This window comes from Rana temporaria, chromosome 13 (assembly GCF_905171775.1).
Source record: "Rana temporaria chromosome 13, aRanTem1.1, whole genome shotgun sequence".
NCBI lineage: Eukaryota > Metazoa > Chordata > Amphibia > Anura > Ranidae > Rana > Rana temporaria.
The window spans coordinates 56,796,942-56,824,872 of record NC_053501.1 but is presented as its reverse complement, the minus strand read 5'-3'; the positions used below and the strand labels follow the sequence as shown (position 1 = coordinate 56,824,872).

Below are 27,931 nucleotides of genomic sequence, written 5' to 3'. Positions count from 1 at the left end.
TTATGGAAAGGATAAGGGGATTATAAACGGTGCCTTAAGAGCCGGTTCACACTGGGGCGGCACGACTTCGGGGGCGACTCGGTAAGGCGTCCTGAAGACGACTTCAGAGACGACTTGCAAAATGACTTCTGTATACAAGTCAATGCAAGTCGCCCCCAAAGTCGTACAAGAACCTTTTTCTAAGTCGGAGCGACTTGCGTTGCTCCTATTAGAATGGTTCTATTGAATAGAATGGGACGCGACTTGTCAGGCGGCTGAGTCGCCTGACGAGTCGCCCCAGTGTGAACCGGCTCTCACAAGTCAAAAAGTATTTGAAACAGTATTAAATGAAAACAATATTTTATTTAATATATAGATTAGTTAATAACAGACAGTAGATTATAAATAACACTGATTTTGAATAATTGTATCACAATATCCTGACATGTTTCAGCAAATCGTTGCCTTCCTCAGGGGTGTGAGATTCATTCAGTGAATTTATTACAGTCTATTGTTTCTTTAATAGACTAATAAATTCACTGAATGAATCTCACATCCCTGAGGAAGGCAACGATTTGCCGAAACATGTCGGGATATTGTGATACAATTATTCAAAATCAGTGTTATTTCTAATCTACTGTCTTATGTTATTAACTAATCTATATATTGAATAAAATATTGTTTTCATTTAATACTGTTTCAAATACTTTTTGACTTGTTAAGGCACCGTTATAATCCCCTTATCCTTTCCATAACCCTGTACTACTATATAGGGATGAGGTGCCATATCTAAAAGAGGACACACCAATCACTCCTTTCAAAAAGATTGAACCCTATGGCCTGAATGGCAAGCGTCATCACCTGTCCATTATATTCTCTACAGTGAAGCATGGTGGTGGCAGCATCATGCTGTGGGGATGTATTTCAGTGGCAGGAACCGGGACACTAGTCAGGATCAAGGGAAAGAGGAATGCAGCAATGTGCGGAGACATCATTGATGAAAACCTGCTCCAGAGCGATCTGGACCTCAGACTGGGGCGAAGGTTCAACTTCCAACAGGACAACGACCCTAAGCACACAGCCAAGATAACAAAGGATTGGCTGCGGGAAAACTCAATGTCCTTGAGTGGCCCAGCCAGAGCCTTGACTTGAACCCGATTGAACATCTCTGGAGAGATCTGAAAATAGCTGTGCACCGATGCTCCCTAGACACCTGATGGAGCTTGAGAGGCCCTGCAAAGAATAATGGGAGAAACTGCCCAAAAATAGGTGTGCCAAGCTTGCTGGTCCCCCCCCCCCATTGATTTCGGTTGTACCTGCCCCATTTAGGGTTCCTCATTCACAACCTCCCCACACAGAAAATCGTGGGTGCAACTAATATCTGCCCCCCAGCTATAGCCATGTGGCTGTAGGTTCCCCTGATACTTAGATGGGTACATTATCTATATCAATGATCATTAACTTGTGATCTGCTAGGCTTTTCTGCTCATCGGCTATCTTTATTGATGGTGTATTTTATGTGTGGTCCAAGACAATTCCTCTTCTTCCAATGTGGTCCGGGAAAGTCAAACTGATGAACTGATACCCAAAACTGAACTGCATATTCCAGATGAGGTTGCATTAATGCTTTGTACTGGGCAAATGGTCTCCATCTATCTATACAAGAAAGTGTTTTCTAGCTTTAAAAACTGTATTGGTACTACATGCTAATATTATGTCTATGATCTACCAGAACAATCAGATCCCCCTCGACCATTGACTCTCAACTATCCGCCTCCTAAAATGTATGACGCTTGCAGGTTTTTAGTACATGGAATTACATTTATCATTATTTAACCCAACTTGCCCCAGTTGCCCAATTAAAACCGAGCATTAAGGTCACCCTGTAAATTGGAAATATCCTGTAAGGATTTTATTTCACTACATTACTTAGTGTCATCTGCAAACACAAAAATAGTACTTTATATCGAAACTCTAAATATGTTAAATAGTAAGGGTCCCAACATTTCACCACCAATAACCTTAGACCATTCAGAGTACGAGTCACTACTCTCTGAATATGGTATTTTAGCCAGTTTTCTATCCATTTTATTACTCTTTCATTAAAAAAATATATACTTTAAAATCTTATTTCTCAATCCTCTAGTAAAGAACTTTGCCTCTTTGTGGCAGTGAGTGATCAAGACTTTTAAGCCCAGGTTCACACTAGGTACGATTTGGTTCGATTTGAGATGCGATTTCACTTGTGAAATCGCATCTCATATCGGCGGCATTTGCCGGCAATGACACCGTCCTAATCGGTGCGACGCCGCATCTGCGGCGCTGCACCGATTTCAAAAAGTAGTTCCTGTACTACTTTTTGCGATTTAGGGCCGCGATTTACATAGACATCTGTGCAGAAACCTGCACAGATGTCTCTTAAATCGCGGCCGAAATCGGGACTGCCAGCGGGAGTGAAATCATGCGAGTTCAGCTGAACTAGCACGGCTTCACTCCCGCAGCCCAGTGTGAACCAGGGCTTAAGGATAGTTCATAGACACTGCAGTGAACTTCATTTTTTCCCGCACTGGATCAACACAGGCAACCAATATGTGCTGTGTTCACAGAAAGAGTAATGGGCAGTGTTGAAAAATGCTGACATGGTGCATTTTTCTCCAGTTCACTAGATGGCAAAGAAGAGCACCATGTTGCTTTGCAGAGATCTGAATGGAGTGTACACGTTGCACACTTCCAAAAAAGTTTATTAAAAAAAAGTAAACCACATCTTGCAGTGTAAAACATAATGCACCACTTATCATTGGTGCTACACAGCAGACACCAGCCACACACAACAAAATGAACTACTTTAGCATGCTGCCAAGGTCAGAATTGCAACAGATGCTGTAAAAAGACGGTTTTGTTTTGGCAAAATCTGTGGTGGCGGCTATTTTGTGTAGAGTTAACCTGCCCCTCTGACAATCACTGTCAGTCTGTTTGCCCTTTGATTGTTGCCCTGTTAATTGGAAAATCTCTGCAGGGGGAAGTGGTATGTGTATTCATCAGACTTCACATTTTTATGAAAAGCTGAAAGAGAATGTTGGCTGGCCACTGGGTCTTATACTTTGTTTATTTTATTTTTTTAACAATCAGGAGTGCTTTATTGAAGGAAAACATATACAATAAAATACTTTATTGTTTATTTAGTCTCCTTTCACATTGGAGCGTTCCATTCATTGTTAATGGTACCCCAAATGTGGCAAGCAGACATGCAGTTAAAAACATGTCTGAAAAAGTACAGGCGCTTCTTTGGTATGTTTGTTGCATGTAGGGCTGCCCTATGTATGCAGCAAAAAAAAAGCAAAACTGTGTTCACAATACACTAGGTGTGAAGCCATCTTTATTAAAAGGTAAAGAACCGTATTCAAACCTTGTTCCCCTCTAGGCCTAGGGATTATCCTGACTGTTCCTGTCAGAGGTGATTATTCCCAAAAGAGAAGCATTTATTTTTGCCTAACAAAGCTGTAAAAATATTGCAAAAAATAAATAAATAAAAAAAACGTGAAACCAATGGAGCAGCTCAGCCTTTTAGTCATTCACAGTCAACCAACTTACTCCTATAAACCATACAAGCACAGATGCCTCATGTGACAGTAATGAATATTTCATGCCTCATCTTTATGTCATTAGTATATGCAGACATCAGAAATAGCTCATCACAATATTATAACAGGACACGTCATGGCCAGTCTTTTACCTGACAAACAATTCACTGCATTTCTCACATGGCTTCCTCTAAATATACAGAAGCCGGGCGAAAATGGGCTTTCCTGCTAAGCTCCTTATCTCTGCCCTAAACTGCATGTCTAAGAAGCCAACTGTGTGTCTAAGAAGCCAGCTCAGGTTTTCAAACAGGAAAATATGCATTCCAAAACAAGATAGGAGTGCCAAGATTAAGCTGAACGCTGAAATTGGGAAAGAGGACCAAAAGACACCAGCTGGAGCCTGCTTTCACCGCACAAGATGGGTTAAACTACACAGGTGACAATAGTCTGACACTCCCAATCACTTCATTTGCAATCCACTGAACTCAATGTGCTGCAAATGTAAACACCATTAGTTAAATCACTTGTCCCAGAAGACTGTGGGACCATTTACAAGGTACAGTATGCATTGCATATGCGCAGCTGGCTACCACAGTTAAGATGTTGGCGCCGGGCACCAAAGTGGGTCCTGGGACAGGTGAGCAACTGCTTATTAAAAAAAAAAAAGTCAGCAGGCCGAACCCCTCCCCCCACATTTTGTGTTTTATTTTTTCCTCCTTTTCCCCCTCTTTTCTACACCCATTTTCTCCATATTCAGTCCATCCCCATGCTTGACATTGCTTTTGTATCACCCACAGCCTCACAAGAGATCCAGTAACAAACTCTCAACAGTTCCAGGCCAGTTAATTCATCCACCACCTCAGGCTAGTTGCATTCTCTATTCAGTTTTCCTCCTCATCTCCACAATAAAACTGTAGCCTCTGCAAAGCTCCTATATACAGCTATGCCAAAATGTGCAAACGTTCTATGCCCCGCTAAAGTTAGGATACGGCACATCAGCGACACCCACACACCAAGAATCACCTCCATGTTGTACAATTCTTTCCAAACAGGAAAATAGTCTCCTAAAAGATCTGCCCAATTATCACCTCTAAAAGATTTAGAACAGATATACTGAATTTTAATTGTAAACTTTTAGAATTTTGTTTCCATTTTTATTGCAAGTACGATAATATATATATATATATATAGATATATATATATATATAGATATATATATATATATATATATATATATGATAGAGAGAGATTATATCGATCTATATAGAATATATATATATATATATATATATATATATATATATATATATATATATATATATATAATTGTATTATTTTATTGTATACTAGCCTTGATGAAAGACGGTGCATAAACCCCCCCCCCCCCCCCCCCGAAACATGTTTGCTTCATTTTACCCCCTTTGAACCGCAAACTTCAATAAATACATTGTATAAAAGCCTGAAGAGTCTCTGCATATCGAGCATGCCTCCTACCTCAACTACACTACAATAGATTTTGAACTAATATAGGTACGGCCTTTAGTGGACATAATGCAGCCATCCTGGGGAGTTCTTTAAAAACTTAATTTTCTAGTTGTAGTTTCCTTAGGAACTACCTACATCTAATACAGGAAAGAATTTTCACCGGTGTTGGTAACATTACCAACGTGTGTGGAAAATTCAGGTAGTTCTTATTACAACTTTAAGAACCAGTGGCCATGGCAGCAACTGATTCTTACAATTACCACCAGCTCACAGTTTAGTAAACCAGTGGTAATTAGGACCATATCAGAGCGGATACATGGGAGGTATGCCAGTGCTCAGTGTAGGGCATGTCCGTGTTGGGAAGCAGTCACAAACGCGACCGCTTCCCACACAGTGCTCTATCCTGAGGCTCATTTCTGCCGTCAGCTGGGAGATTTCCTGGCCAAAAGCTAAATGTGAACAAAGGGGCTGGGGATATCATTACTCAACAACGACAATACCCATATTTGGGAAATGAATTGTCACTGGGTAAGCCCAACAAGGAACTGAGACTTGTGTCCCATCAGATCTGCTTTACTTTTGATTGACCGTGCATTGCAGTGGGTAGATTCACAAGTCACTATCAGACTGAATAGCCTACTGCTGTGGGCTTTCAATCAAATGCAAATCAGACCTGATAAGGAACTAGCCTGTTTCCCATCAGGCACTGCCCACCCTAGTACAAAACTCCTTAGCACAACAGGCACAGTGGCCAAGGTGGAAGTGTACTGAGGAAGGAATATCCAAGTATGGACACCAAAATCAGTGTGGGCTCCTAAATTCCCAGCACTTCCAGAATAAAGCAGCTTAGGGATTGCCTTCCTTTCTCTTTCAAGACTGTTAGTTGGTGGTTGGCCTAGTGCTGTCACACAGTGGTGGGGGTAAGAGTCCTCTGCTCTGTATAAGCTTCACTAGGAATGAGCTTAAGCTGGGCATTGACTAAATTCGGCTGGTTTAGCAGGGATCGGACAAATTTAGATGCGTGTGTTGCCCTCCCTGTTATTTTATCAACTTCAGTCAAAAAAAAAATAAAAAAAAATGACACACTAGAAAATGTTTGTTGATCAGTGGCTGCAGCTGCTGATCAGTGTATTGTGGCAGCACAGAACTCAATTGTCACCTACCTGCTTCAGTATATTTCAGCCCCACCTTGTCCTCCCCATCTATGGGTTTAGGCGGTGGCCATACTGCCTGAAGTCTTCCAGGAGTCCGGTCTTCTGGATCCGAGGGACTTGTGTCTGGCTGAAAAACAGAACAAAATTGTAAAACAAAGGAATTTTTTGTGATAAAATTTGCATTTGATTCACGGATTTCAGTTTAACACAAAGCTGTTAGGGTCTAAATAAAAATACTAGACATTTCACAACACCTTAAGCTTAGATTTCAAACTGCAGTATGATCTGTTAAAATAGAAGTCCAGCAGGCAGGTTTGAAAAATACATGCAAACAACGTTATTCATTCATTCCGTATGTTGCTTGGATTTACACGATGTGCACTTCTGAAAACGAAAAAGCCTAAGGTGCAGTTTGCTATTCTGAAAAACTCTGTTAAACAATTTTTAAAGATCACAGAGAATAATTGAATCAATTTAAAAACCATTCATTACAAGATTAGCAAATAGCCAAATGTATTATGCGGCCATTTTCGCTGGATGCAAAAATGCTAGGAAAGGTTTTATTTTAGTTGCCACAGTACAAAGGGTAAAAAAAAATAAAACATTTCAAAGCAATCAGCAGCCATTTAAGGCTACATTAACATTTGAAAAAACGTAATAAAAAATAAATAAAAAAATCACATACACTTTTCCTTTCAGCATTCTGGTCATTTTCTATAGGTCTGGCCTTTTCAAAGATTGACTTCAGAGATTCCTTATCGCTCTTCTGCTTGCGCTTCACAGCGTCTAAGTCAAGAGAATCCTCTGCTGGCAAAGTTTTTTTTGGTGGCCCTGTAAAAAAAGACTTAAATGCCTCTAGTGCTGACTCCGATTTGATCTCTTTGCCCACTGTATCCTTAGGAGCCTCCTCAATTTCCTCTGGAACTTCATCCTCCTCCTCTTCTTCTTGCTTTGGCACATCAAAGTTCAGAAGCTGGGAGAGTTGCTCCATAAATTTGGAGCTTGCTTTGGTCTCCACTGGTGTCTTCACTTCACGTTTCCGGACTGGTGAGACATTTGAAAGGTTCGATTTTTGCACTGGCTGGGAAAGATTTAGCAAGGCCAAATCACTATCGCCTTGTTTCACGGTGACTGTCTCCCTGTCTTCTGCAGGGGTTCCTTTCTTGTGCACACGAAAGCTGCTAAAAAATGTTGGCAGCTGGAATGGCTTCTCTCCTGGGGTATCTTGTGCAGGGGTAGTTGCTGGAGTTGAAGGACTGCTCTCTTCTAGTTCCTTTGTGGTGTTGGCATTTTCATCCATATTGGGGCACAAAGATTCTGGCTTTTTAAAGTCCAGTCCATCTTGTTTTTTTGTTTCTATGGCATCAGTATCGTCAATATCTTGTGTTTCAGGCTCCTGCTTAAAACCATTGTCTAGTGATACATTAGAAGCAGATAAATGTGAGGACACAGGAGCCTTTGTTGCTTCCTGGCAGATATTCTGCTTGGAGCTCTCCGTGTCGGAATCTGAATCACTAGAGATGTGCACTAGAGTACCATGTACCAGCAGATCCTCCTGGTCATAGTCTGTCTCATCTGGGACAATGTCAGTGCTGGAATGCATGTCTGACTTTGCATCCTCACCAATGTCTGCACCATTCAGACGCTTTGTGTACACTCCCTCTTTTTCATCCTTTTGCTCTTGTAAAACCTGTGCTTCTGTCCCTCCCAGATGATCTATTTGTGGATGATCTTTGTTTTCTTCCTGAGAGACATCACTTTTACCCTGACCCCTGGTGACTTGTGAATCCATGTCCTCCTCCTCCTGGTGTAAATCCACAACACTTGTAATCTCTAAATCCACGTCCGAGTGTTCTTTTTCGCCAATTTGTTCATCTTTTACAGGCTCCTCTTTAAGTTCCATGTTACCTTCCTGCACAGTGACCTGCTGCATATTTTGCTCTGGGATGCTTTCACCTTCATCACCGTTTGGTGGGCTTGCTTGTACTTCTACTTTATCCTCCAGAGGACGGAATGACTTCAGTACTGCACTCTCTTCTTTGGGTGTTTTATTATCCAACTTTGTGGTCATTCCAAAAAACGACTTTATGGAAAATTTACCCAACAAGGACGTGCCTGCATCCGGTTCCTTTTTGGGCAAAGAGCCTGATGTTTGGGGTTCTGCAGCAATATTTTCGTCCATTTCCATGTTTAAAAAAAAAAAAAAAAAGAAGAAGTCTACAGATTCACATGCAGCATTCCTGGCTGCAAAATTATTTAGAAAGTAAAAACAATGTCTGTTTTTGGTCTCTGTACACAAAAAGAGCGGCTGCAGTAGTTGTCAAATAATTTGTACAGTCAAGCTAAGCAAAAGGGAAAAAAAAGAAAAAGTAATTCCAAGAAAGCATGTGGGAAACAGATAAAAGCGGCTCTGTATCAGGGCTGTAAACTCACAGGAGAACCGGCCTGAAGCCTCCTGCTTCCTGCTTTTTAAACAGGAGCTTACTAAGTTGCCTGGCAGCTTAATCGCATACATATGACACAGAGTTTGTCAGCAATGACCAGTATGATAGTTATGAAAAGATCTCTGTTCCGCTCCAGCTCGACACCAATTAGGAGCCAAGTACAAATTAGAAGAAACAAAAATCCACAATACAAAGAAAGCAGCCGACGTGTCACAGAAGAAAAACATGAAAGAAAAATAAGTTGTTTCACAGGCATGCAAGTCCTTTCAGCTGAATCAGGACGGGATCTCCCTCTTCCGCCTTGCTGCAGTCTCTGAGGAATGTAAATGTCACCGTCTGGAGACAGCCTTAGAGAGGCCGGTCTCAAATTACTTCACCTCCCAGCTTTCAGGTAACAGGTAATGAGGGAGGAGGAGGAGTGGTGACTACACCCACTGACTGGGGAGAGAGGAGTGCCACCAGTGCACACAGCAGGAATCAAGTCTCGCTCCTCTCACAGAACAGATGACGGCGGCGAGAAGATTTTACTACAAGCCTCTGGCTAATCAGTCACTAAAGTCACGATTAACTCCTTCACAACCATGGCTGTACAAGGCCTTAGCAGCCGGGGCGATTCCAAGCCAAAGGCTTTACAGCCTTTTGTTTCTCAATACTGATATGGCTCCACAGAACATGTGCAGAGTAGTGTAGTTGTCTGTTCCGCTTAGTGCATATTTAAGGCAGTACTAAACCCCACAATACTTTACAGCCCGAGGAAGGTGCCATCTTCGCCTCTGTTTACATCAGTTGTTGCCATGGTGATACACACACGACCAGCCACACACGACCAGCTAGGACACCAGCCCTTAGTGGGATCAAAGGTACAGTTGACAGCCGACACAAGCACACTAACAACTGACAGTTATTACTCGTTAGGCCTGCCTTAAGCCCAGGTTCACACTGACCGTAGGCATTAACCACTTAAGGAACCCGTTCACGCCGATATACGTCGGCAGAAGGGCACAGCTGGGCACAAGCACGTACCTGTACGTCCGCTTTAAGAGCCCAGCCGTGGAGTCGCGAGCGCGCGGCGCACTCGCCACCCGGTACGAAGCTCCGTAACCGCACTAGCGGGACCCGATCGCCGCCGGTGTCCCGCGATCGGTCACAGGAGCTGAAGAACGGGGAAAGGTGTGTGTAAACAAAAATTCCCTGTTCTTCACAGTGGCAATGTCAGTGATTGTCTGTTCCCTTATATAGGGAAAGACGATCACTGACGTCACACATCCAGCCCCGCCCCCCCTACAGTTAGAAACACCTATGAGGTCACACTTAACCACTAGGGGGTGCTGTAGGGGTTAACTCCTTCACTGCATTGTCATTTTCACAGTAATCAGTACATTTTTATACCACTTTTTGCTGTGAAATTACAATGGTCCCAAAAATGTGTCAAAATTGTCCGATGTGTCCGCCATAATGTCGCAGTCACGAAAAAAAAAAAACGCTGATCGCCGCCATTAGTAGTAAAAAAATAATTATTAATAAAAATGGCATAAAACTATCCCCTATTTTGTAAACACTATAAATTTTGCGCAAACCAAATCGATAAACGCTTAGTGTTTTTTTTTACCAAAAATAAGTAAGTAGAAAAATACGTATCGGCCTAAACTGAGGGAAAAAATATATTTTTTATATCTTTTTTGGGGATATTTATTATAGCAAAAAGTAAAAAATAATGTTTTTTTTTTCAAAATTGTCGCTCTATTTTTATTTATAGCGCAAAAAATAAAAACCGCAGAGGTGATCAAATACCACAAAAAGAAAGCTCTATTTGTGGGAAAAAAAGGACGCCAATTTTGTTTGGGAGCCACATCGCACAATTGTCAGTTAAAGCGACGCAGTGCCGAATCGCAAAAACTGGCCAGGTCCTTTACCTGCAGAATTGTCCGGGTCTTAAGTGGTTAAATTGTGCGAGTTCAGCTGAACCAAATTTTATTCCCGCATGTCAGTCCCGACTTTGGGGAGACTTTCAGACACATCTGTGAGGGCTGCTGCACAGATGTCTATGGAAAGCGCAACCCCAAAGTCGCCAAATCGCTCCAATGTGAACCTAGGCTAAGTTTAACAGTTTTGAGAACCTTTAAAATCGGTGGGTTTAAGGGCCAATTCACACTGACTTGCGTTACAATGCAAGTACATTTTTACCCACTTTAGTTCTGCTTTAACACGCGCTGACGTCTATTGACATACATTTTGCATTTTAGCGCATTGTTATGATGTTTACAATAGCGATACAGCTGAAAAAATTTTTTGGACATTTTGCAGATAGAGAAAAAGATGCTGATTTTGGCACCGAAAATGCCATAGGTCATGTGACTCAAAAAACCACATACGTTTTTTTTGTTTTTTTTAACACGAGTGCGTTATACCTGCGTTTTCAAAGCATTTCAACGGAAGAGAAAAAAAATACAGCAAGATTTTTAACACAACGGAAGCACAATCAGAAAACTGCCTATGCAGGCAAGCAGTGTCCATAGATAAAAACAAACTGTGCAGCTCTGACTGAAATGTAATAATGCCTTTGCTATAGATGTAGGCCAGTTACATACTTCCTGAAGCCTGACTGGAAAACTCACTGAATAATGTTCATCACATGTGCATCACAGGAGTGAACTTGTTTTCCAAATAAACCCCCCCCCCCCCTCCCTCACATGCACCCTCTCTGTCCCCTGATGCAGTAGCTTCAAGCGCAGCATTTAAAGCGGAGTTCTACCCAAAAATGAAAATTTCCACTTTTTGTAAAAGCCCCCCCCCCCTCGGGTGACACATTTGCCACATTTCAGGGGGGAGGAGGGAGCAGATACCTGTGTAATACAGGTATTTGCTCCCACTTCCTGGCATAGATCACCGCGGTGATCGCAGTGACCTACGCCACTTCCTGCACCTACACTGTCCTCCCCCCGCTGTCTTCTGGGAAACGCAGAAGACAGCAGGGACCAGTGAGGACACACAACGCGACTCGCATGTGCGCAGTAGGGAACAAGGATGTGAAGCCTTACGGCTTCGATTCCCTCACCAAGGATGGTGGTGGGGGCAGCCGAGAGCCAAGTGACTGATCGGCTTTGGCTGCCGACATCGCTGGCACCCTGGACAGGAAAGTGTTCATATATTAAAAGTCAGCAGCTGCAGTATTTGTAGCTGCTGGCTTTTAATAAAAAAAAAATTTAGGCGGACCACAGCTTTAAAAGCTCATGCCTACAATGGTAGAGGTTGAGCAGTAATGACTAGGCCTCTTAGCTACGTCCTAGGAGTTGTCCAGTCAGGCATCAGGAGGTATATAAGGGGCCTATGCCTATAGCCAAGGAATAATTCAATTTAAATCAGAGCTGCACGGGTTTTCTTTATCTACGACCACCCCTTACATGCATAGGCAGTTTTGGTAAAGGTGAATTGACCCTTTAAAAGGGCACATCTGGACAGGCCTCTCACAAGCCTGGCAGCCAGAATGTCACTCGAACTTGGGGTCAAGTCTTTGCCACAGACCCTGCCAATCGTTGAAAATAAGGAGGATGCCGGACCATTATTATCTCTATTAACAGATTCAACACACCCGGATCTCCTTCAGGTAGTTTTGGTTAGGTTACCGACCAATGTCCAGCCTCTCAGTACCCGGTCCCCCGTAGATAGTCAGGCCCCTCTTGGAACACCAGCCTCTCTTGGCACTCCTCAGGCAGACTCTCCACCGGACAGCTTCCTCCAACAGGACAAACAGCCCAGGACCTCCTCAGATTGGGGTTCCAGTCGTTCACTGGGCACCAGCGGCAGATCAGATGCTCCGGGCCAACGTGTAGATAATTGTATTGATTATCTGCCATTGTTCTACAATAAAAGGGGCCAATTTTTCTTTTAGAACCCCATCGTGACAGGCAATACAAAAAGCATAAATATCTTAGTGACAGCAGGCCCAGGTAGCTTGTAGCCAGCTACCTGCCTATGACAAGAGAGTTGGTCATGCATACCATTATATTACAGTCCTGTCAAAATCTGCAAAACAGCGATTTAGTCTTTATGCATTTATTGATTTCTTTAAAACAAAAATGTTGATCCAAGTCCGATTATATGGACCAGATTCAACCTCTAATCCCTCTTGCACACGACTGGTTTTCCCGACGAGAAAACTGAATTTTTTTAGATTGGTCGGGAAAACCAGTCGTGTGTATGCTCCATAGCAGTTTTCCAGACGAGAAAAAAAAATTCAAAACCTGCTCTATTTTTTCCAGTCATGTTTCCCGTCAGTCTTTTTCTCGTCTCGAAAAACGCTTGTGTGTATGCTTTTCCGAGGGAAAAAACGTGCACTCTCAGAATCAAGTATGATACGGGAGCGCTCGTTATGGTAAAAACCAGCGTTTGTAATGGAGATAGCACATTCGTTGCGCTGTAATGGACTGAAAAGCACAAGGCTGAAAAGCGTGAATCATCTCTCACCAAACTTTAACTAACACGAGGATCAGCAAAAGCAGCCCAAAGGGTGGCGCCATTTGAATGGAACATCCCCTTTATAGTGCCGTTGGACGTCACCGCGCTTTGGTTGAGCGTTTTTTTTTACTGAGCATGTGTATGCATGGCAGGCTTGAGAGGAATCACGTCGGGAAAAACGTTGGGTTTTGGCATGTCAGGAAAACCGGTCGTGTGTACAGGGCATAATAGTGCATATACAGTTTCCACATATTGTCATGTTACAATAAACGTAAATGTATTTTATTGGGCTTTTATGTGATAGACCAACAAAGTGGCACATAATTGTGACGTGGAAGGAAAATTATAAATGGTTTTTAAAATGTTTTACAAATAAAGATCTGAAAAGTGTGGCGTGCATTTGTATTCAGACCCTTTTACTCTGATACCCCCAACTAAAATCTAGTGGAACCAATTGCCTTCAGAAGTCACCTAATAAGTAAAGAGTCCACCTAATTTAATCTCCGTATAAAAACAGCTGTTTTGTGAAGCCCGCAGAGGTTTGTTAGAGAACCTAAGTTCTGAAGGCCGAGAACACACCAGACAAGTCAGGAATAAAGTTGTGGAGAAGTTTAAAGCAGGGTTAGGTTATAAAAACTATCCCAAGCTTTGAACATCTTACGGAGCACTGTTCAATACATCATCCAAAAATGGAAAGAGTATGGCACAACTGCAAACCTACCAAGACCCGACTATCCACCTAAAAACTAACAGTCCAGGCAAGGAGAGTATTAATCAGAGAAGCAGCCAAGGGGCCCATGGTAACCCTGCAGGAGCTGCAGAGATCCACAGCTCAGGTGGGAGAATCTGTCCACAACACCCTTTTACACTGGGGCAGTTTTTAGGCACTTTACATCCTATGCTAAGCACCTGAAAACCGCCTCCCATTCACTCCAGTGTGACTGTTCACACTCGTGCGGTGTGCTTGTAGGATGTTCTGAAAAATCCCGCAACCAGCATCTTGGGGGCGGGTTGGGAGTGCCAAATACAGTGGTCCCAAAACGCCCTGCCCATTGGACTCTGAAAAGAGTTTTGAAAGTGCTGCAAAATGGCAGTTTAACCCTGTGTGTTAAAAGTGCCCTGCTGCGACCAAAAATCAACTGAACTAGCAGCATTTTAGCGTTAATGGGCAGTGCTTTCAGTGTGAAAGCACCCTTAGTCATGCACCCCACATTTGGCCTTTATGGAAGAGTGGCAAGAAGAAAGCCATTGTTTAAAGAAAGCCATAAGAAGTCCTTTTTGCAGTTTGCGAGAAGCCATATGTGGGACACAGCAAAACATGCGGAAGTAGGTTCTCTGGTCAGATGAAACCAAAACGGAACTTTTTGGCCTAAAAGCAAAATGCTATACAGCGAGTCCTCGACTTACGAATGGGCTAGGGACTGTAGGTTTGTTTTCAAGTCGAAAATGTTCGTAAGTCGGAACCGCATGCGCAGAACGGCACCTACGTAATTTTCCGATGTTCCGTCGAATGGCCCCGCCGTCGAAAATGTCCGCGAATGCACAGAACAGCAGAAGACTAACGGAAGACTAACACTGCACATCACCCTGAACATACCATTTTCAGCAGAGACAAGGAAGCTGGTCAGAGTTCAAAGCATATTCATGTTTTAGAATGGCCTAGTCAAAGTCCAGACCAGATCCAATTGAGAATCTGTGGCAAGACTTGAAAATCGCTGTTCAGATGCTCTTCATCCAATCTGATAGAGCTTGAGCTATCTTGCACAGAAGAATGGGCAAAAGTTTCACTCTAGATGTGCAAAGCTGGTAGAGACATCCTCAAAAAGACTTGCAGCTGTAATTGAAGTGAAAGGTGGTTCTACAAAGTATTGACTCAAGGGGGCCGAATACAAATGCACGCTACACACTTTTCAGATATCTGTAAAAAAAAAAAGTTTGAAAACCATTATTTAATTTTCACAATCACATTTATGTGCCACTGTGTGTGTTGGTCTATCACATAAAATACATTTATGTTTTTGGTTGTAACATGAAAAAATGTGGTAAATTTCAAGGGGTATGAATACTTTCAAGGCACTGTATCTTTTTATTCTGGATTATTTACCACTGAATATAGCCATTTAAGAATAAATTGTCTTTAAACTTTATGTAAATCAAAAATGAAAATACTCGTAAGCTGTAGCCCTAAAAACCTGTCAGTTTTGTATTGCTATCCGTGTCCCTGTTAGGGAGATTCACCCTCTATTTGTCCCGTTTACCATGATCATTAAAAGTGAAAGCCAAAAAATCCCAAATTCTGGGTTGTCGCCGTAAATTTTATAATATTATATTTTATATCTAATGGGGACAGTTCTGGTGACCGGAGGGGGGAGGGGGGGGGGGGCGAGGGGTGGTCCGTAAAGGGATTCCCTTAATTTGCAGGGATGTTTCCTGTGACATGGTAGCTGTTCTAGCTTCTAAACTTAAGCATATTCAATTAATAAAAGAAGTACAGCCAAAGTTCGTTTGGCTGTACTTCCCCTATGATTTACAGGAGTGCAGTTCATTTTGCACTCCTGTGACCAGTTTTTTAACAGAGAGCGGGCTGAATTCCGCTCTCTGCTGATGTCAGTCACAGAGTCAGTCTAGGCTCGGCGTCATCACAAACATAGAGTCGAAATCCGCCCAGATCCCTGAACCGACACCCGGCTCAGGCTCTCGGTGAGCTGCCGAGAGCCTGAGCCAGCCACTCCTGCCCCCTCCACAGCCCAGTGCTCCAGTAAGTAAGGAGGGGGCAGAGTAGAGAGTGATGACCAACAGTCACTAGCTCTCTGCTCGGGGAGCTGTGAGAACCGAGTGATCGGCAATTTGATCACTTGGTTCTCAGAGTTAGGGGGACATTATGCAGCATCAAAGCCATGCTGAATCCACCTAGGCAAGTACGAATTAAAAAAAATAAAAACATACCTTATTTTAAGAGGGAAGTTTCAGAAAAACACATATTTTAAATAAACAACTTTGAAGTAAATTAAGGGCCAGTGCCCATGAATATCCATCTGCAGCCTGATCAAGGTCCCCAATGTAGCCCATCATTGCAGTTTTCTGCAGCCTCACCATCTGTCATTAACGCAGCCTGAACTTCAGGAAAACACAAAGTCGTCATCTCCTGTACTTCACTTAGCTCTTACACACAGTCCCGCCTGCGCCATCAGCATTGAACCAGCTTCTGTGATAGACAGAGCACTGGTCCAATGCGAGTGGCGGAGGTGGGACTGTATGTGTGTGGAAAGTGAGAGCCAAGTTAGGGCTGACCGAGAGCCTAGTTAGATAGAGCCGAGTAAACAGGAGATGGCAGCTCATGAATTCTGGTGGCTTTCGTCCCCCTCCTTGCCCTCGGGGGTGCACTGTCAGCGTAAAAACGCACCCGCGATTTCCCCGATTCTCAGGGTAAAAAAGTGCGTGTTATACGCCGAAAAATGTGGTACTTCTCTTTTATAGATTGACAAAAACCTGGAAGCTGGTTTCTATACAGAGCTGCACCAGATTTTGCAAATCAACCTCATAGTCTTCCTGTTGAAACCTCCAGAGGTTCAGCTACATACGGTACACATTGCTGGCCCAGCTTGGTCCAAACAATTTAAGGTCACAGGAAACTATGTAAAAATCTACATTAAAAATCAGGTAGTTCACATTTACAGTACAGCCCTTACATTTTTGTAAATCTTATATTGTATCTTTTTACGTGAAAACACTGAAGAAAGTTATACTTTGCCAAGTAGTGAGTGTACAGCTTGTATAACAGTGTAAATTTGATATCCCCTCAAAATGACTCACACAGCCATTAATGTCTAAACCGCTGGCAACAAAAAAGCGAGTACACCCCTAGGTGAAAATGTCCAAATTGGGCCCAAAGTGTCAATATTTTGTTGTGGGCATTATTATCCAGCACTGCCTTAACCCTCTTGGGCAAGGAGTTTACCAGAGCTTCACATGCTGCCGCTGGAGTCCTCTTCCACTCCTCCATGACATCACAGAGCTGGTGGATATTAGAGACCTTGCGCTCCTCCACCTTCCGTTTGAGGATGCCCCACAGACACTCAATAGGGTTTAGGTCTGGAGACATGCTTGGCCAGTCCATCACCTTTACCCCTAGCTTCTTTAGCAAGGCAGTGGTCATCTTGGAGGTGCATTTGGGGTCGTTATGGAATATTGCCCTGCAGTCCAGTCTCCGAAGGGAGGGGGGGGGATCATGCTCTGCTTCAGTATGTCACAGTACTTGTTGGCATTCATGGTTCCCTCAATGAACTGTAGCTCCCCAGTGACGGGCAGCACTCATGCAGCCACAGACCATGACACTCCCCCCACCACGCTTGACTGTAGGCGAGACACACTTGTCTTTGTACTTCTCGCCTGATTGCCGCCACACACGCGTCACACCATCTGAACCGAATAAGTTTATCTTGGTCTCATCAAACCAAATGTCATGATTCCAGTAATCCATGTCCTTGGTCTGCTTCAGCAAACTGTTTGCGGGCTTTCTTGTGCAGCTTTAAAAAAGGCTTCCTTCTGCTACGACAGCCATGCAGACCAATGTGATGCAGTGTATGGTCTGAACACCAACAGGCTAACCCCCCACCCCTTCAACCTCTGCAGCAATGCTGGCAGCACTCAACTCAACTTCTTAGGTCGACCATTGCGAGGCCTGTTCTGCGTGGAACCTCTCCTGTTAAAACCACGGTATGGTCTTGGCCACCATGCTGTAGCTCAGTTTCAGGGTACTGGCAATCTTATAGCCTAGGCCATCTTTATGTAGAGAAACAATTTTTTTTTTCAGATCCTCAGAGAGCTCTTTGCCATGAGGGGCCATGTTGAATTTCCAGTGATCAGTACGAGAGTGAAAGCGATACATTTGATGTTAAAATATGTGCTTTCTAGAGTTAAGAAGAATAAAACTATGGAAGACGTCTTGGCTATCTTGAATCACAGAGAAGATCAAGCTTGACAGACGTGGTTTTACTGGCTTGACTTTACTGGTTCTCCTGAATACAGCAAGTGTTTGAGGGGTTCATCCCCTTTCTCAAGACCCTGCATTCCTTTCCGCTTCCTCTATCAGCCTTTAAACCGTAGCCCCCACCCCATTTGTTTTGTGTCCTCCATTTTAATACTGCTCTCATCATGGGCGTAGCATAAGGGGTTGCAGGGGTCACAATCACATCCCTGCCCCTAGCTCCAGGGGGCCCCTGAAGCCTCCCTGGCATATTATCATATCCTTCACAAAGTCCAGCTCCAATCTGCCCTAGGGCCCCCACAGCTAGGCTCCAGTACTGGGCTTCCACAGTCCACACCCCTCCATTCTCATTAGCTGGGGAGAAGCTGTGAGATATTTCCTGAATGGAGAGGAGCACAGGGTGAGAACAGCCCAGGATGGGGAAGTGTCTGCTGTGTGCGTGGAATGGTAACTGAGCTCAGCGAGATAGGAGGAGAGTGCTGTCCTGTAGCCACAATGGGACCGATGTCACTGGTGAGGTAAGACACTGCTCAGTGTCTCCTGGTCATTAGCTAGGATTCTCTAGCCACTCAGGAATGTACGCTTACCCCACTTCCCTGACAACTGGGGAAAAGACACAAACCTCTGGTGACCCTCCCCCAATACTTGCCAACACCGACAGAGAAACCTTCAGAAATGTCTAAACAAATCCCTTAACACCTCCTGTGGGGCTGCAGGCTCAAGATTGTGTCACATGGCTTTGCCCCCCCAGATCCAAGTTGTGCCCCCCCCCCCACAAAGCCCCTTGATCACCGACTCCACCATGGATGCTATGCCTGGCTGATCAGCTTCTTTCCCATTACAGCCCTCTATACTGCTCCTCTTCTGCAGTGCTGAAATCACATTCTTTTACAAAAACACAGCCAATTAGCCACGATCTGTACAAGGTGCATCTGCCTACTGCAACTATACTGTTTTTTCCGACCGGAGAATTTCACAGGTCAAAACAGCGACATAAAAGCCAGATACACCCTGTGAAGGCTGACAGACTGTAAAGAAATGTGATTTTAGCCCGGTGTCGTGTGGTTGGGGGGAGCTGTATACAGTGCTGGGATGGGAAAGGAGCTCTGCCAAGTGACCTGCTAGGGGTTCCTGTCCTCTGATTCTCTAGTGGTTATCCCTGTTCTCTGATGCAAGGAGGAACTCTGGGAATGCAAAACACTTAAGGCACTTTTAGTATCTTGGCGTGTGGTGGGTGCATCTGCATGCATGGTGAAAGTGGTGGGAGGTAGTGGGGGGGCCAGGTGAACTTTTGCATCGGGGGCCCCACAAGCTTCAAGCTACGACTCTAGCTCTCATCCCCTTGGGGTTTCCACGGAAGGTGCCTCCTGAGATTTTAAAATAACCCACTTGCCTTTTGCTACTATATATTATGGATTATGGGTTACTTTAGTTCAGCTAGACGTGTGCATCTAGAGCACATGTTGTAATTAGTATATATAACCTAGGGAACTCAACTGCTCATGTACCCAGTGAGAGTGGGGAGACATACAGCAAGACTTGTTGACATAAGATACAAATGGTTTATTGTACTTGCATACCACTTTGTTAGGTCTTGGTTCTGTATCGAGCTATGATTACACATTTGACACCATTTTCTTTTGGTTCTCGTTTTTATTTAAAAAAAAAAATTAAATCAAGATTTTGAAAAAAATACATTTATAAAAAAAATATCAAAGCCACGTTATATAAAAAAAAAAAATTAAATCTAGGTTACAGAAAAAAAAAATCATGGCTCTTGCATTGTCACTAGTACAAGCATCTTGCAACAGATGGATTTAGAGCCATATTTACATGTCTGGCGTTTGTAAGAACACGATCATGCCTCCTTAATCCCGTCCAACATATGCCTCAATCTATGCCGCATCTCAGTTGTGATTCCCATGCTGACAAAATCAGACAATTGTAATAATCTTCATCCCACTGTGACCATATAAGACAGTGAATCGTGGGTTACACACAGGGGGGGGAAAAAATGCCTGCCTCTCCAACTATTCAGCCAGTGTGCTGCTAACACAGTCACCAGAAAAACTTTGCTTCATGGCCTTTTCTGCATATGTCCAACAAGACATTTTGACACCAGGACTGTAATTTAGGGTGCAGGTAAACATGGTGCTAAAATTCCAAGTTCTGTGTCATTGCCTGATATGTTGATTAGATAATGGCTTCAATGTTGAGCAGAACTCTTTGGTCTGTAATAGCTGGACAGATATAAAGATATGCGTTATCACAACAAGTAATGAACGAACATTGCTTGTTCTGCATGAATAAACCTGTGCTGTTGTAGAAAAAAAAAAGGGGGGGGGGGGGAATGCTAGAAATTACCCATTTCACCACGGTTTACCTAGCTTGCTTTCTGAAGTCTTATCCTTTTTGAGTATAACAAAATTGTTGTGATTAGACTTCTGGCAATATCAAGCAGATGACAAAATATAACCTTCTCATTTGGTTTTCACTCCAGCTAATCAGATAAATAAAAAAAAAAAAAAAAAAAAAAAAACACACCACACTAAAGAAAAATAAAATAAAAGCCAAAGTCCCAATCTTAGCACGTCACAAAAATCAATCAAAAAGGTAAGAGGCAATCTCACACTGCATATTAATCATAAAATATTTACTTTAGATTTGGACAAGATTAACCTAAAGTCCTGAATGATTCAGAACAATGGCAAATAGAGATTATAGTGGAGAGGATCAGTGCAGGTTGACTCACTTTATTGGAATAATAAAGAACTAAAAAAACAGACTTTTCCTTGCAATATTATGCCACTTGTAGAGTATTACATATACATTGGACATCTTTGGCTATCAATTATATAAACGCATTCAATATAAAAGTAGTCTTGAGTATCCATCACATGAGAATCAACAGTTCTATGACGCCACCGTCATATATACAGCACCTAAGGCCCCTCCTACACTTGTGTGCACGCACGTCCTCAAGCGTTACACCTTCTCAGATGCGGCCATCTTATGAGCTCTTCTATTGTTGCACCTTGATGGGACTATGATGCTCTATATTGGACCATTCAAAAATGATGACATTATGACATGCGTATATATAGTGTACTTCTGGTAAGTGCATATATGGTGGTGGAGTGATGGCATTGTTGATTCTCATGGTGGATACTCAAGACTACTTTATTTTTGTTAAACTTATTGTACACGTTAAGCTCTGCACTTTGTCTGGCAATCATATTGTGTAGAATTCAGCAATCAAGTTACATTCACAGCTGGTTGCTGAATGTCGTGTGTTTACAGCATACAGGTGTATTAGGGTGTCATTCAGAATACATGACAGCGTAATAGGGGTGCAACGGATCAAAAAAACTCACGTTTCGGATCGTTTCTCGGATCAGAGTCACGGTTCTAATCATTTTTCGGATCCGCAAAAAAAAAAAAAAAAGTTGTCGTAAAGTGTCTCAAGCACTTTCAGCATGTGTTTAAATCCCTCGTTTTGCACAACCGAATATGGCCTCATGTCTGCACCTATAAACACACTGATAGCATTTGCGATGGCTTTAGCCCGGTCCGATTGCATAACAAGTGGCTTCTTAAATGCCGCGGTGATAATCGGTTGTTGCGCAGCTTTCGTTTTCGCTATCATTTTCACTCCTGTCAGTAAAACACCGAGTGACGCTTCAAATGCGTGGCCATGTTTGATGTGTTTCCACTGTCATATGGCTTTCTTGTGCCACAGTGAGTGAGTGAAAAACAAAATATATCACAACATATGCGAACTGAATCGCCTCTGGGTGATTGGTATCCATTCCCTGAGTAGACTTTTTTTTGCCCTCAGAAGAGATGGGTTTTGATTCTTCTTCTGAAGGCCAAGTGCCTACACACCGTCATGGTTTTATCCACTGACCTCTTTCCTTCATCATTATATTTGACAGGGAAGCCAAAACGCTCTCATACAGGGGATTTAAATGACGCTGGGCGTTCAAGCTCCTTCGTTCCTCCGCTCGCCATGACCACGCTGTGTGTGGACAGAACATGTGCACAACTTTTTTTCATAAACCAATCCGCGGATCACGTGTGTGCGGTTCGGATCAATATCTTTGGTTCGGATCACGGATAAATGATGATACGTTGCACCACTACACTGTAATATAACATTGTGGTCTACAGTTAACTCATATTGTACCCAACAGGTGTCAATGGAGTCAATTTTTAAAAAGGTGGTACACACTTTTCAGAGCACATAAATTAGAAACTATATTCTGATTTAAATCATCCTTACATGCAATTCCAGGGTTAGGTTGAGATGGTTTCTGTTGGGCCACGTTTGCTGGTCCCATGATCTTGTATCAGAAAACTTAGACAAGTCACATAGCGAGCCTACTGGTGACCTGGTAGAATGTCTCCGCACAATTCCATTCCCTGAATAAGAAAAAAAGTGGATAAACTGTCATAAACTGTATCAAAGAAAAAGAAGAGCAAAAGCCCTCAACTAAGCAAGGCATATTGCATAATATAAACCCATTTCAGACAGCTTTAAAAAAAAGTTAAAAACCTCAATGCATCATTCCATCCAGCTAAAATAAAATAAATGAATGGGATTAAAGTGCTTAGGACTACTACAAAGGTTATGGCATTGAAAGCTGCATTAACAAAGCTCCAGTCACCCATCCCAGTAGATGTCATTAGTACAATGTACAGTATCATCACTGCATTACTGTATTGTCACTGTACTAGTGACATCAGTGTCAGATTGTGACACTGCCAGCCAGTGTTAGTTAGTACCAGATTGCCCCCAGAGGGGCACAGTGCTCCTGACATCAGAGCATGGCACAGTGCCCCTTACATCAGAGCATTGTACAGTGCCACCTGACATCAGAACATAGCACAGTACAGTAGTGCCCCTTACATCAGAGCATGGCACAGTGCCCCCAACATCACATCGGAGCATGGCACAGTGCCCCCTGACATCAGAGCATGACACAGTGCCCCCTGACATCAAAGCATTGCTCAGTGCCCCTTACATCACGTTGGAGCATGGCACAGTGCCCCCGACATCGCATCAGAGCATGGCACGTTGCCCCCTGACATCAGAGCATTGCACAGTGTCCCTTACATCACATTGGAGCATGGCACAGTGCTCCGACATCAGAGAATTGCACAGTGCCACGTGCCCCCTGACATTAGAGCATGGCACAGTGCCCCTGACATTAGAGCATGGCACAGTGCCCCCTGACATCACAGTTAAGTCATTCCCTAAGTGCTAGCTGGACAATAAATTAACTTGGAACTCCTGGAGGGGGGAGGGGAGGCAGATGGGGAGAAAGGGGAGGGAGATGAGGGACTGCTCACTCACCTGGCTGGTATTTGCAGGATCACGCAGTGGAATCAGTGTAGCAGCCCCCACGGAACTGCCAGCTGCTGTACCTAAACTCTCCCGCCCACACATCTCATTTCTCAGACACAGGCTCCATGCAAGGATTGCAGTGTGGGGGCAGAGACAGGGATGGGGGCTGGAGGAGCCAGAGAGGATCGACCTTTCTCCTCTCTTGTTCAGGCAGTGTGGAGGGGGGAGGAATTCTGCTGGCAAGAGCAATGTAAATAAAGTGAAATCTACCTTCCTAGATTCGCCCATGCTCCCCACTAGATTCTGCTTTCCTCCTATCCTATGACAGCAGCACTGGAGGGCAGGCAGAGTGCAGCTGTATCACTCCGCTGCCTACAGTAAGAGATCACTTGCCGGAACTATAGAGGGAGCATCGGGAAATGCGGCCAGCTGGCAGCTTACTCCACTGCAGCAGTCCTCATAGGGGGAGTCTAGGGGGTAAACATACCAAATAAATTGTCTCACTGGCAGCACTGTTACTGCCAGTGAGTGTCCATTAGCAAACCCAGCAGTTTCCCTAGAAAAAAGCCCTGGCTGGCACGGGGATTAGGGTGTGCCCAGGCACACCCCGTGCGCACGCCTATGCACCTTCAGCAGGGCAGCCTAGCAAATTCTGTCAACGTTTGTGCTTCCAACACTTGCCTGGGATAAAATACCACATACCTTGTATTAGACCAGTATATACCATCTCTCAGTCCAAGTCCTGATGCAGGGCGAGTTTTCTGACCCCAAAAAGGCATTGGCTTTATGATAAAAGAAGCCCCCCCACTCCCCCAAAAAATTGTTTCAGAAATAAAGTATAATTAAAGCAATAGCCGATTCCAGCAGTCTGGAATGTACAATTATTACATGGCCCCTGGTACTCTTCAGAGTCACACCGATTTTGAAAATAGTTCCGGCAATACTTTTTGCACACATTCTGGTGTGACTTGCATAGACATCTGTGCATGAAGTTGACTTCCAAGTCACATCTAAAGTAGCACTTCAAGTGATGTAGCACGATTTCAATGTCGCGATCATGGTAACCAGGGTGTTAAAAAAAAAGAGATTCCTGTATCAGAATTTACTTCCTGCCAAAGGCAGCAACAAACTTGTAGTATTCCTGCACAGCAACATATTTATACAGATTCATAACCAGATTTTCATTGTCAGTATTCTGTAGTCTCAGCACAGGTTTGCTTATGCTTGTCTCTCAAAATTTTCCTCTACAGAGCTTATGAAGCAGCATATAATAAAAATGGTTTAGAAATATCACCTTAACAAAGGGTCATTCAACCATAAACGTTATATTTGCAATAGACATCAATCACTTAGAGCAGTGGTCTCCAAACTTGTGGCCCGAGGGCCAGATGCGGCTTTTTGCTTGCCTTTATCCAGCCCTTGGGGCACTATCCCTCCCACTGATACGAGACACTATTCTGCCATCTGACACAGACAGTGGAGCACCATTTCTCCCCCTGACGCAACTAATAGAGCACTATTACTCCCTATGATACCAGCAATGGGGCACTATTCCTCCCCCTAATACCAGATGGTTACCAACAATGATGCCAGGAAAATTTCTACTCCCGCTGGTCAAAGTCTGGCTCTCCAAGAGTCTAAAGGACAATAAACCGGCTCTTTGTTTAGAATGTTTGGAGACCCCGGACTTAGAGCAAGGGTGCTCAACCTGTAGCCCTTGACCTCAAACCAGAGAAGCTCACCCCGATTATATCCTGCGGGTTCCATGCACTCTTTCAAAAAGCTCATGAATGTGGGGTTTTGGGTGCACTTTCAGAACGTGTACAACATCCTGAAGGTATAATAGAACTCTATGGCAAAACACAGCTAACCCGCAGGAAAGCCCAAGGTGCACTGTACCCCACTGGAGTAAACCGCAGTGCATTAGTGTGAAAGCAGCCGTAAAGGGGGCTCAGGACAGTAAGAGCTTATTTACATTTGTGGGTCTGAGGTGGGCACAAAAAAAAAAAAAAAAAAAAGAGAAGGTCGAGATGTGTTTCTTCCAACCCCCTCGATTTTCCTCCTGCAACCACTAAAGCCCGGCTTCTCCTCCTTTCTCCTGCCAGCATTTAGCCTGCCATGAAAATGTTCATTATGCGCTTTAAAATAGAAATAAAAATCTTTCATTGAGGCCCGCAAGCAGTTACCAAATAATTTAAGTGGCTCTCGCTCTTCAAAAGGTTGAGCACATCTGACTTAGAGCTTACAAGCCTGATGCAAAATCAGCTTGATCTTCTTCCCTATTCTGTCCAGCACCAAGTTTTTGGTGTTCCCACCTATTCTTAGATCTTCCACCACCTCCAGGTATATCATCTTTATAACAAAGGTACATCCAGCCCAAATGTTTTTCTCCTCATAGTTTTGGATAGAGTGGGAAAGAGTAGGTAACCACATCAAGTTTTTACTGCTATCTAGGGCTTCGATACAAAGATTGCCCCTCACTTATGGTAACAGTGGGACTCCCCAGACAGAAAGTGAGAGAAAAGCTAATTCGGCTGTATGTTTCCTGTGGATCACAGGAGTGCAGTTTTCCTCTGCACTCCTGTGACCCGATTTCAGCAGACAGGCTGAAGCCTGCTGTCGGTAGACAGCGAGCTGAAACCTGCTGCCAGCTGAGAATGAAGTCGGGAACTGCCCACATGCCTGGACCGGCACTCAGCTCAGCCTCTCAGCGAGCCGCTAAATGCCTGTATCAGCAAATTTTCTGCCCCCACCACAGCCCAGCAATCCAGTGAGCTCATGAAATATGAAAGGCATATCCCTCTATAGTGTGTACTTCTAAATTAACCAGTTCCCTACCAAGCCAAAGTAATATGACGTCGGCAGGAACCGGCTCTCGCTCCGGGTAGACGTCATATGACGTCCTTTGCTTCGCGGCCGCGCACCATCGATCGGGACCCGGTGCACGTGTCCGGCACCAGCAGTTGCCCGTGATCACCGCAGGAGTGTGGATCTGTGTGTAAACACACAGATCCACCTCCTGTCAGAGTTGAGGAGACCGATGTGTGTTCCCAGTACAGAGGAACACATCGGTCTCCTCCCCTTGTGAGTCCCCCTACAGTAAGAATCACTCCCAGGGAACATATTTAACCACTTAACCCCCCCAGTGTTAACCCCTTCCCTGCCAGTCACATCTACACAGTAATCAATGCAGTTTTATAGCACCAATTGCTGTATAAATGTGAATGGTCCCAAAAATGTGTTAAAAGTGTCCGATATATCTGTCGCAATGTCACGGCCGCCATTACTAGAAAAAAAAATAAAAAAATGCCATAAAACTATCCCCTATTTTGTAGACGCTATAACTTTTGCGCAAACCAATCAATATACACTTATTGCGTTTTTTTTTTACCAAAAATATGTAGAAGAATACATATCGGCCTAAACTGAGGAAAAAAATCGTTTAAAAAAAATAATAATGTCATATTTATTAAATCAAATAGTAAAAAAAGTTATTTTCTAAATTGTTGCTCTTCTTTTGTTTATAGCGCAAAAAATAAAAACCGCAGAGGTGATCAAATACCAAACGAAAGCTCTATTTGTGGAAGAAAAAAAAAAAGATTTCATTTGGGTACAGTTTTCCATGACCGTGCAATTGTCATTCAAAATGCGACAGCGCTGAAAACGAAAAATTGGTCTGGGCAGGAAGGGGGTGAAAATGCCCTGTATGGAAGTGGTTAAAAGCCTCCCTCTGATTCAGAATAAATCACATCTGACACCAAGAAAAAAAAGGGGGGGGGGCACAGAGGGACCTCCAGCAGATTGACAGCCTCAGCTACAGTATGTTCCCTGTGAGTGTGTGAAGCTCTGAAGAGTGCAACTTCAGCTCTCTACCCCCCCCTTTTTTTTTTTTTTTTTAGACAAGCTTATCAATTCAGCACTTTGAATGGATGTAGGGAAGACAAGACTGCAGATAGATAAAACTCATGTAGGAGGATCCGTTTTATCTTTTTTCACTGAGGCTATATAGTCCCTGTGTATATGTTTACAATCACTTTAAGCCCAACATTAAAAAGGAGTTTGTAAAGGTGTATTTATTTTTTTAAACAAACATGTTCTACTTACCTCGTCTGTACAAGGGTTTTACACAGAGTGACCCAATCCTCCTCTTCTGGGGTCTGCCAGCGGCGCTCCTTGCTCCTCCCCGCATTGGGTGCCCTCTCTGTGATTTGAATTCCAAGGGGGCACCTGTGCAGGCGCGCTCCCGAGTCCTGCTGCTGCAGCCATGGACACAGACAGCAGGACTTGGTCCCTCCCCGCCAGCTCCCGTGTCAATCAAATCCAGTGACAGCAGCGAGAGCCAATGGCTGCTGCTATCTAGCCAATGAGGACCCAAGACAGTGGCTGGAGTTGCTGGGCTCAGTCTCGTCGCTGGAAAGATCGGGTTCAGGCAAGAAAAAGGGGGGCTCTTGCACTTGGGCACATTAAGGTGAAAAACACAAAGCTGGAAGAGACATACC

The 27,931-nt window shown here is 43.7% G+C and overlaps 1 protein-coding gene across 4 annotated transcripts in view; it reads right to left on the bottom strand.

Annotated features, from left to right (window-relative positions):
• The window catches only part of FMN1 (formin 1), a 354,391-nt gene that overhangs the window by 219,350 nt on the left and 107,110 nt on the right, over positions 1 to 27,931 (bottom strand). For 2 of the 4 annotated variants that reach the window (XM_040333461.1, XM_040333460.1), the window contains exons 3-4: positions 22,368 to 22,507; positions 6,209 to 6,326 (exon numbers count right to left, since the gene is read on the bottom strand). In XM_040333461.1, the coding sequence (XP_040189395.1) occupies positions 6,209 to 6,326; positions 22,368 to 22,507 (258 nt within the window). Of the gene's footprint in view, positions 1 to 6,208; positions 6,327 to 6,884; positions 9,064 to 22,367; positions 22,508 to 27,931 lie in introns of those variants that run through there. The other 2 variants (XM_040333463.1, XM_040333462.1) reach the window with 2 other exon arrangements.